Source organism: Homarus americanus, unplaced genomic scaffold, assembly GCF_018991925.1.
Source record: "Homarus americanus isolate GMGI-L3 unplaced genomic scaffold, GMGI_Hamer_2.0 scaffold19809, whole genome shotgun sequence".
Lineage (NCBI taxonomy): Eukaryota > Metazoa > Arthropoda > Malacostraca > Decapoda > Nephropidae > Homarus > Homarus americanus.
Window position 1 is genome coordinate 19,499 of NW_024722461.1, and position 11,598 is coordinate 31,096.

Here is an 11,598-nt window from a genome sequence, read left to right on the forward strand (position 1 = left end):
TAGAATATTTTTACCTCATGAGAAGCTTATGGCTCGCCCTTGAACTAAGTATTCATCTGAAAATATGGAAATAAATCGAATAAAAAATCCGTCCGTTACTGGTTGAATATTGCTCTTTTACATTTACATTTATATTATATAATTAAAGATTCATTAACAAAGCACGTCTTGATATTTGTATATTTTGGGTAATACTTGTTGACACGTTGATGTATATATCGTGACGTTGATCCTCCCTGTCTGCTGGGTTATGCCTCAGGCCAACAAGCAACAGTGAGTCAGAACTAAGTGATGGTGTAATGGTGAACGTTATGGTGTTGCCAGGTTTACTCTCCACAATATATATACATAACTGACAAGGAAGAAGAAACATTTGTCTTTTTTTTTCTTGGGGTAGTTAAATTCCCAAAACAATGACGTAAGACCAATGAGGTGTGACAGAGAGACAGGTGTTATCATTTATGAGAACAGAACTGACGGGAAATGTACACATGTAAATATGCCTTAATGGGTCATAAATTGAAACAGTTCTTCTGCTTCATATTCAGTAAACTTAAGTTGACTTTGTGCTGCTGTCATAAGCATTTTACTCACACGTCCTTTGTACCGGCAGCTGATATTTTAATTAACAATCCAGCATTTAAAGTGTTGTCTGGTTACCGCAGCTCAGATTACAGGCATGTTATCCTCCAAGCCACAGGAAAGGAATTTTATGTGGCACCCATATATAAATAAGAAAATAAATATATATATATATATATATATATATATATATATATATATATATATATATATATATATATATATATATATATATATATATATATATTATTACAGTTAGATTTAGAATAAAGTTATACATCTTCCAACGGTAACAACAATAAAAAAAACAAAGACAATCGGACTATAAAAGGTAGACAAAGGATGCGAGTTTTCGTTGTATATAATAGAAATTACCATAAATCCCTTAACAAAAAATTCAGCTTATAAATTACATAACCAAACTTAACCCCTAAACATTAACAGTATATACATATTAACAAACATAAAACAATCTTGAAGCAAGTGGACATGGGGATTAATACAACATACAAGTACTTAAGTGAGGAGCTGAGATGGCTGACGAGTAAGGCCCATGTTGTAAGACAGTAAGTAGTCACTGCGTAGGTTTGGGAGATAAATGATCCTGTGGTCACTTCCCAGAACCAAGTCCTCTCTCACTCCAATTGGAGCTGACAAAAAGACTGAGGGGTGACACAACCCAGGATAGGAGAAAACCTCGGAGTGGTAACTAAGACGCCAGGTCTAATACACGTGTCTGCGTCCTAGATGGCGTTGCTCGTGGTGGTGGGTAGGTAGATCAGGACAATAGATGGCGTGCTTCGTAGTGCTGGGTGGAGGTTCATGTACCCTCAAGACCTCCGTAGCGCTGGCGCGAAGGAGGTGATCTGGTGCGTCTGGAGGTAACTGCATTTCCACGGAGCTCGGGATAAGGAGCTCACGGCGCTCTCCACCCTTACGGCCCCCCTCCACCCCTCACAGTCCTCCACCCTCAGGGCCCACTCCAGCCTCACGACCTACTCCCACATTCACGGCCACTCCACCGTCCAGGGCCAACTCTTCCCTCAGGCCAACTCTTCCTCACGGCGCTCTCACCCCTGGCCCCCTCCACCCTTACGGCCCCTCCACCCTCACGACCCTACTCCCATTCACGGCCCGCTCCACCCCTCGACCCACTCCATTTACGGCCCGCTCCACCCTCCGCCCTCCAGCCTCGCAGCCCGCTCCCACCCTCACGGCCCCTCCAGCCTCTTGGCCCTCCACCCCAAAGGCCCGCTCACCCTCAAGGCCAACTCTTCCCTCAAGGCCAACTCTTCCCTTACAGCGCTCTCCACCCTTTCGCCCCCTCCACCCTCACGGTCCTCCCACCCTCACAGCCCTCCATATTCACGGCCCGCTCCACCCTTACAGCCCCTCCACATTCACGGCCCGCTCCACCCTCACAGCCCTCCACATTCTGGCCCTCCACCTTACAGCCCTCCACATTCCGGCCCGCTCCCATATTCAGACCCTCCACCCTCGGCCCACCCCACCCTCGGCCCCTCCGGCTGCTCCGTGTGGAAGCTTACTCCACTTGGTTAAGATTCATTTGAATATAAACTTTTATATCCTGCAATTATAAATCCTTGACATACGATATTTTTACCTCACGAGAAGCTATGGCTCCGCCCTTGAACTAAAAAGTATTCATCTGAAAATATGGAAATGGAAATCGAATGAAAAATCCGTCCGTTACTGGTTGAATGTTAACTCTTTTACATTTACATTTATATTATATAATTAAGGATTCATTAACAAAGCACGTCTTGATGTTGTATATTTTGGGTATCTTGTGACACGTTGATGTATATATCGTGACATTGATCCTCCCCTATCTGCTGGGTTATGCCACTCAGGCCAACAAGCAACAGTGAGTCAGAACTAAGGTGATGGTGTAATGGTGAACGTTATGGTGTTGCCAGGTTTACTCCTCCACAATATATGATAACATAACTGATAAGGAAGAAGAAAAACATTTTGTCTTTTTTTTCTGGGGGTAGTTAAGTTCCCAAAACAATGACGTAAAGACCAATGAGGTGTGACAGAGAGACAGGTGTTATCATTTATGAGAACAGAACTGACGAAATGTACACATGTAACATATGCCTTAATAGTCATAAATTGAAACAGTTCTTCTGCTTCATATTCAGTAAAGTTAAGTTGACTTTGTGCTGCTGTCATAATAATTTTACTCACACGCCCTTTGTACCGGCGGCTGATATTTTAATTAACAATTCAGCGTTTAAAGTGTTGTCTCTGGTTACCGCAGCTCAGATTACAGGCATGTTATCCTCCAAGCCACAGGAAAGGAATTTTATGTGGCACCCCATATATAAATAGAAATAAATAAATAAATAAATATATATATATATATATATATATATATATATATATATATATATATATATATATATATATATATGTGAGGTACAGGTGTCAGTGAGTGTGGTATATATATATATATATATATATATATATATATATATATATATATATATATATATATATATATATATATATATATATATATATATATATATATATATATATATATTCAAGAAAGAAAGGTTCCAAGCTTGTGATTCCATCTTCAGGGTGAGTACAGACTGTACTCATCCTGAAGATAATTACATGAAAGCGCTTGGGAACTCGTGTTTTCTTCTTTCCTTGGTTATCAGCATATACCTCACGCGCACCTACGTACAGTGATTTACTTGCATATATATATATATATATATATATATATATATATATATATATATATATATATATATATATATATATATATATATATATATATATGTATATATATATATATATTTATTTCTATTTATATATGGGGTGCCACATAAAAATTCCTTCCCTGTGGCTTGAGGATAACATGCCTGTAATCTGAGCTGCGGTAACCAGACAACACTTTAAACGCTGAATTGTTAATTAAAATATCAGCCGCCGGTACAAAGGGCGTGTGAGTAAAATGCTTATGACAGCAGCACAAAGTCAACTTAACTTTACTGAATATGAAGCAGAAGAACTGTTTCAATTTTTATGACTCATTAAGGCATATTGTTACATGTGTACATTTCCCGTCAGTTCTGTTCTCATAAATGATAACACCTGTCTCTCTGTCACACCTCATTGGTCTTACGTCATTGCTCTTGGGAACTTTAACTACCCCCAGAAAAAAAGACAAAATGTTTCTTCTTCCTTATCAGTTATGTTATCATATATTGTGGAGGTAAACCTGGCAACACCATAACGTTCACCATTACACCATCACTTTAGTTCTGACTCACTGTTGCTTGTTGGCCTGAGTGGCATAACCCAGCAGATAGGGAGGATCAATGTCACGATATATACATCAACGTGTCAACAAGTATTACCCAAAATATACAACATCAAGACGTGCTCTGATAATGAATCCTTAATTATATAATATAAATGTAAATGTAAAGAGTTAACATTCAACCAGTAACGGATTTGATTTTCATTCGATTTCCATTTCCATATTTTCAGATGAATACTTTAGTTCAAGGGCGCGAGCCATAAGCTTCTCGTGAGGTAAAAATATTCGTATGTCAAGTATTTTTTTTATAATTTTCGCAGGATATAAAGTGTTTTATATTCCAAATGAATCTTAACTACAAGTGGGTTGGAAGCTCTCACACGGAGCAGCCGGGTGGGCCGTGAGGGTGGAGTGGGCCGTGAGGGTGGAGCGGGCCGTGAATATGGAGCGGGCCGTGAATGTGGGAGGTGGGCCGTAAGGTGAGGTGGGCCGTGAATGTGGAGTGGGCCGTGAGGGTGGAGGGGCCGTGAATGTGGAGTGGGCCGTAGGGGTGGAGCGGGCCGTGAATATGGAGTGGGCCGTGAGGGGTGGAGTGGACCGTGAGGTGTGGAGGGGGCCGTAAGGGTTGGGAGAGCGCCGTAAGGGAAGAGTTGGCCTTGAGGGAAGAGTTGGCCTTGAGGTGGGCGAGGCGGGGGTGGAGCGGGCCTGAGGGCTGGAGTGGGCCGTGAGGTGGGCGGGCCGTAAATATGGAGTGGTTCGTGAGGGTGGAGCGGGCCGTGAATGTGGAGTAGGTCGTGGTGGAGTGGACCGTGAGGGGTGAGGGGCCGTGGGGTGGAGAGCGCCGTGAGGGAAGAGTTGGCCTTGAGGAAGAGTTGGCCTTGACGGTGGAGTGGGCCGTGAATGTGGAGTGGTCGTGAGGCTGGAGTGGGCCCTGAGGGTGGAGCGGGCAGCAGATGTGGAGTGGGTCGTGGGGGTGGAGCGGGCCGTGAGGGTGGGTGTGCCGTGAATATGGAGTGGATCGTGAGGGTGGAGCGGGCCGTGAGTGGTGTGGAGTGGGCCGTGAGGTGGAGTGGGCCGTGAGGGTGGAGGGGCCGTGAATATGGGGTGGGTCGTGAGGGTGGAGCGGGCCGTGAATGTGGTGGGTCGTGGTGGAGCGGGCCGTGAGGGTGGAGTGGGCCGTGAATATGGAGTGGGTCGTGAGGGTGGAGCGGGCCGTGAGATGTGGAGTGGGCCGTGAGGGTGGAGTGGACCGTGAGGGTGGAGGGGGCCGTGGGGTGGAGAGCGCCGTGAGGAAGAGTTGGCCTTGAGGGAAGAGTTGGCCTTGACGGTGGAGTGGGCCGTGAATGTGGAGTAGGTCGTGAGGCTGGAGGGGCCCTGAGGGTGGAGTGGACTGTGAGGGTGGAGGGGCCGTAAGGGTGGAGAGCGCCGTGGGCGTGGGTGGGCCTGAATGTGGAGTAGGTCGTGAGGCTGGGATGGGCCCTGAGGGTTGGGCGGGCCGTGAATGTGGAGTGGGCCGTGAGGGTGGAGTGGACCGTGAGGGTGGAGGGGCCGTAGGGTGGAGAGCGCCGTGAGGGAAGGTTGGCCTTGAGGGAAGAGTTGGCCTTGACGGTGGAGTGGCCGTGAATGTGGAGTAGGTCGTGAGGCTGGAGTGGGCCCTGAGGGGTGGAGTGGACTGTGAGGGTGGAGGGGGCCGTAAGGGTGGAGAGCGCCGTGAGCGTGGAGTGGGCCTTGAATGTGGAGTAGGTCGTGAGGGAAGAGTTGGCCCTGAGGGTGGAGCGGGCCGTGAATGTGGAGCGGGTCGGGAGGGTGTTGCGGGCCGTGGAGGGTGGAGTGGGCCGTGAATATGGAGTGGGTCGTGAGGGTGGAGCGTGCCGTGAATGTGGAGTGGGCCGTGGGCTGGAGGGCCGTAGGGGTGGAGGCTTGAGGGAGGAGTTGGCCTTGAGGGTGGGCGGGCAGCGAAGTGGAGTGGGCCGTGGAATATGGGTGGGTCGTGAGGGGTGGAGTGGGCCGTGAGGGTGGAGTGGACCGTGAGGCTGGAGGGGGCCGTGGGGTGGAGAGCGCGCTTGAGGGAGGAGTTGGCCTTGAGGGTGGAGCGGGCCGCGAAGTGGAGTGGGCCGTGAATGGAGTGGGTCGTGGAGGGGTGGAGGGCCGTAGGGTGGAAAGCGCCTGGAGGGAGGGGTTGGCCTTGAGGGTGGAGTGGGCCGCGAAGTGGGTGGGCCGTGAATGTGGAGTGGGTCGTGAGGGTGGAGCGGGCCGTGAGATGTGGAGTGGGCCGTGAGGGGTGAAGTGGACCGTGAGGGTGGAGGGCCTGTAAGGGGTGGAGAGCGCCGTGAGGGAAGAGTTGGCCTTGAGGGTGGAGGGGTCGAGGGTGGAGGGTCGAGGCTGGAGGGGGCTGTGAGGAGCGGGCTGTGAGGGTGGAGGGGCCGTGAGGGTGGGATGGGGCTGAGGGTGGGAGCGGGCCGTGAGGGTGGGAGGGCCGTGAGGGTGGAGGGCGTGAGGGTGGAGGGCCGGAGGGTGGAGGGGCCGAGGGTGGAGGGTGGTGAGGGTGAGCGGGCCGAGGGTGGGCGGGCAGTGAATGTGGAAGGGGCTGAGGGTGGAGCGGGCCGTGAGGGTGGAGGGGCCGTGAGGGTGGAGGCCGTGAGGGTGGAGGGCCGTGAGGGTGGAGCGGGCCGTGAGGGGTGGAGGGGCTGAGGGTGGAGGGCCGAGGGTGGGAGGGGCCGTGAGGGTGGAGCGGGGCCGCGAGGGTGGATTGGGCCGTGAATATGGAGTCTTAGGTGTAGCTTGTTGTTGTTGTTGTTGTTTTCTGTATTGTTGTCGGTGTGATTGATCTTCCTTCACTTTGTGTATAATTATTAAAAAATAAATAAAAACTTTACCAGTGAAAAGTCGGACATTTTGTATAAACTGATGTAACTATATTGTCTTTTCGGTAACATGGTGGAACAATATAATACACCTGAGATAAAGACCCAGTGTTACCTATAAAGATCTAATGATGAAAACCTGATGAGTGGCCCCCCGCTGACGAGTGCTTCCCCCCACTAACGAGCGTTTCCCCCCGCTGACGAGTGCTTCCCCCGCTGTCGAGTGTTTCCCCCGCTGACGAGTGTTTCCCACCGCTGACGAGTGTTTCCCCCGCTGACGAGTGTTTCATACCTGCTGACGAGTGCGCTTCCCCTCTGTCGAGTGTTTCTCCGCTGACGAGTGCTTCCCGCTGTCGAGTGTTTCCCACCGCTGTCGAGTGTTTCCCCCGCTGACGAGTGTTTCCTCTCCCAGCTGACGAGTGCCTCCCAGCTGACGAGCGCTTCCTAGCTGACGAGTGTTTCCTCCGCTGACGAGTGTTCCCCGCTGACGAGTGCCCCCCGACGAGAGTGTTTCCCCCGCTGACGAGTGTTTCCTCCCAGCTGACGAGTGCTTCCTCCCAGCTGACGAGTGCTTTCCTAGCTGACGAGTGTTTCCCCCCGCTGACGAGTGCTTCCCCCGACTGACGAGTATTTCCCCCCGCTGACGAGTGTTTCTCCCCGCTGACGAGTGCTTCCCCTCGCTGATGAGTGTTTTCCCACTGACGAGTACTTTCCCCCGCTGACTAGTGCTTCCTCCCAACTGACGAGTGCTTCTCCCGCTGACGAGTGTCCCTCCCGCTGACGAGTGCCCCCTCCCAGCTGACGAGTGCTTCCTCCCAGGTGACGAGTGCTTTCCTAGCTGACGAGTGCCCCCTCCCCGCTGACGAGTTCTTCCACCGAGCTGACGAGTGCCCCATCCCAGCTGACGAGTGCCCCCGTTAGTAAATCGTTGCTCCGCCAGTGTGTACACAAGCCTAATAGATTATCATGCACTATAAATTGTGTGTGTAGTTAGAGGATTTTTCGTATGTTTTGTTGATACAGTAAACTTGGCTAACAATTTGGCCCATCTTCCTGTTCTATAAATCTGATTAAAAACATCGAAAACTTCATCAGGTTCGACGTAAGTTAAGTTAGGTTAGGTTAGGATGAAAGGTTAGATTAGGTAAGCGTGGGACATGTTAAGTTAGGTTAGGTTAGGTTAGTTTGGTTATGTTAGGTTAGGTGTAATATTAGTTAAAAAGCGTGGGACATGTTAAGTTAGGTTAGGTTAGGTTAGTTTGGTTTAGGGTTGGTTGGGTTAGTATGGATTCGGTTAGGGTGGATCAGGTTAAGGTAGGCTTAAATGTAACTCTTAATACTAACAAGACAGAGATCTGTTGATGTACTTGGAGAAAAGGCGGTGTAGCTGTGTGCAGCCCCGCTGTCAACGCTTCAGATAGTTGTCCACTGATCTCATTTTTTAATGGTGTAAAATGTACAGTATATGAAGGTGGGTCCCCACAACCCTCCAAATGGACGCGTCTCTGTTTGAAGATCGTGTTAACATCTCGTCATAACTTACGGTTTATCTCCAGTATAATATTACGATGTAAATCACTGTGTACCATTACTAAGTCCAGTTTATTTTAGTGTTTATGTGAAAAATAAGGTTGATGCAGCTCATATGATGCAGCTCATAATGATGCAGCTCTATGATGCAGCTCATAATGATGCAGCTCATATGATGCAGCTCATAATGATGCAGCTCTATGATGCAGCTCATAATGATGCAGCTCATATGATGCAGCTCATAATGATGCAGCTCTATGATGCAGCTCATAATGATGCAGCTCATAATGATGCAGCTCATATGATGCAGCTCATAATGATGCAGCTCATAATGAAGCAGCTCATAATGATGCAGCTCATAATTAGTATTTGGATAATGATGCCAGCTCATAATGATGCAGTCTATATGATGCAGCTCATAATAATGCAGCTCATAATGATGCAGCTCATAAAAATTATGATGGAGCTCATCATCCACAACTGTTTTAGGAAGGAATATTTGGAGTATTGTCCTCTACTGTTTCTCTGTTAACTTTAAGTGATCAATAATTTGGCCAGATAGTGAGGTGACGTGTTGACTGTTCGCTATCAACTTTATATTTAACTATCACTGTAATACTCAAGCTTAACGACCCTAACTGCTTGACAGAAGAAAGTTAGCGGGATGAGTATACCTTTATACAAAAATATTCTTGTTTTTATTTGTTTAAATATGTTTGGTTGTGTGGCCATCGACGTGCTCGGTTATGGCCGCCACCAACAGTATTAGAGGACCTCTGGTATACAGAGACATACACAGTATACCAACACTATGTTACAGCCATCTTCCTCTAAGTACAGTTCTTTATCAAACACCAAAAATATTGTTTGTAGTGCCATGGAAAATAATAATGACATGTAAATTAGACAGTTAAGTTCATCCGTTTGTCATGACAGCGAGTACAGTAATTATTAGTGAAAATGTTTGAGGCTTATTCATATCACTTTTGAAATCTTTCCATTCACTTAAGTGTTGAGTAACATTTCAGAATTAGATAAATCAATACATAAGAAATCCGCGTTATATTTCCGATAATATAGGACGTCAATTGTCAGTGAATAAATATTTTGAATGTTTATCTTTCTGATACAAATTATACATTGACTGCATCACTTAGTACACTGACACATTTCTGGCTGTTTATTTGTGGTTGAATTTACATAAAAACTTATATAATTCACAAGAGCTTCCCCATTCTAGGAGTTAAGAAAATCGTAAGAAACAGCGCAAATATGATTGATATTCATGAACATAAAATAAAACAATTATATTTGGATGCAGGACCAATTTTATTACCTAACTAAATGGTCTAATTGTTTTCCTGTTGCTAAGCTTATCATTGAAGACGTCTCCAAATAAAAGTGAATAATTGTAGTCTGAAGAACATCTGTATATACTGTAGAACAACAAATACAAAGATACTATGATACATTATACACTATCATAATGCAAGTAAATCACTGTAGGTTTACCCATTTTCTCAACGCGTAATATTTACTCCCAAAAAGAAAACGGATCCACGGATATGTACTGTACAACATTCACCTCAGCACCAATCTGCCTTCCTTAATCAATTCTAATCATCTCCAATATCTGTTCTATGGTCTTGATCACCTCTGTTTGACGTTCCTGGGTCAGAATATATATTGAGGCTCTTGTAGATATGACTGTGTGTTATATTCACGTCATTAATGTTGCCTTGCAATATCTGGGCGTATGTGGGTCAATATGGCACCGTCGATTATGCCAAATATAGTCGTAATATATCGGTTATTTTCGCGTTTTAAGGATGTTTTGTTAAAGGAAAACATATTGAATTAAAGTATTTTGATAAAGCTGGTTGTTTGTTAGGTATGGAGAGAAGTAAACCTTTGTTTAAATAGATCACAGAACTAGGTGTGTTAACAGCCAGTATGGGCCATTGAGTTTATTATTATATTTACCACTTTAGATAAAGCTTAGTGAGGAATATCAATCGAGTATCATACTTAGGGCTAAAGGCTGGCGAGTGTGAATAGTGAGGTTTTTGTTGTTTCCCTCCGTCTCTCACCTCGTTGTGTTGGCGGCAACTCCATACCATACACAAACAGCTGGACGAGATGGACTCCCGGCCGGCCACCCTCCATCACTTGAGATAAACCGCTACTACTTTGATCACAACAACACGCTGATGTGATCCACTTTGTTGGAATCTATCATCAGTTAGTGACTAATATGGTCAGTCGGTATTACTGTATAACAATTAATACAGTGACCTGAAGCTGTCATAGGTACGAGTATGTTATAAGATTATGGAGACAAAATATTTATGTTTGTTCAGACACACTGTTACAGCACTAAGGAACTCACGTGTCACTAATTATTATTATTATTATTTTACCAGAAGGTTTTAGGATAATAAGTTCCTCACAGTCATGCTTCCTAACTCCACAGTTTAGGTGAAAATTGTCAAAAGGAGCTTCAAAGGCTCTGAATCCTCAATTTAATTTGAATCAGACAGCGGTAGGACAAGGAACAAGGAAGACACGAGGAAGGTCATGATTTGGGTCAGGAGCTCTTCATGGACTTCCCGAGATACACACACTCCAAAAAGTATCTTTACGGAGCAGTCCGATGAATTTCCAAATGAACACCGTGACTCCTGTTGTCTCGGTAGGGTTGTCAAGGTGATTCATCCGCTGTGTTTGTCTCACACGAAATGTTTAAGATACTTGTATGAGTGTGTGTACACTATATCTTGAGACTCATCAAGACGAAGAACAAAGCTCAAAGGGATTAATTTCCAATGCCAATTTTTTGGAAGAAACATAAGAATTAAAGAATATAAATTATACCAATGATTCTTTATTTTCAACCGAAAAATAAAATGGTAGTTTTAACAAGAGAAGGGGAGGGGGAAAGGGGAGGAAGGGAGGAAAAGGGGAAGAGAGGGAGGAAAAAGGGGGAAGAGGGTCATTTCTGGAGGTGCTCGCGGTCCTCTCGTACAGTATACGACACTGCCCCGCCAAGCACCGCCTGCGGGATATTACTTTAACAGTTTTGGACTAAATTTTGATCTTACTTCTGTACAGTGAATTGTGGCGATATCTGTTGCTAAAAGGAGATTATTATTATTATTATTATTATTATTATTATTATTATTATTATTATTATTATTATTATTATTATTATTATTATTATTATTATTATTATTATTATTATTATTATTATTATTATTATTATTATTATTATTATTATTATTATTATTATTATTATTATTATTATTATTATTATTATTA

At 45.3% G+C, this 11,598-nt stretch overlaps 1 protein-coding gene across 1 annotated transcript; it reads right to left on the reverse strand.

Moving 5' to 3' along the window:
- Positions 1-5,212: 5,212 nt before the first annotated feature.
- On the reverse strand, positions 5,213-10,446 carry LOC121862781 (extensin-like; the record flags this gene model as incomplete). Its single annotated transcript, XM_042361089.1, has 2 exons — positions 10,371-10,446; positions 5,213-6,194 (listed from the first exon to the last, which is right to left on the reverse strand). Coding segments are annotated over exons 1-2 (1,058 nt in total), but the record flags the coding sequence as incomplete, so codon positions are not given.
- Between the last annotated feature and the right edge of the window lie 1,152 nt (positions 10,447-11,598).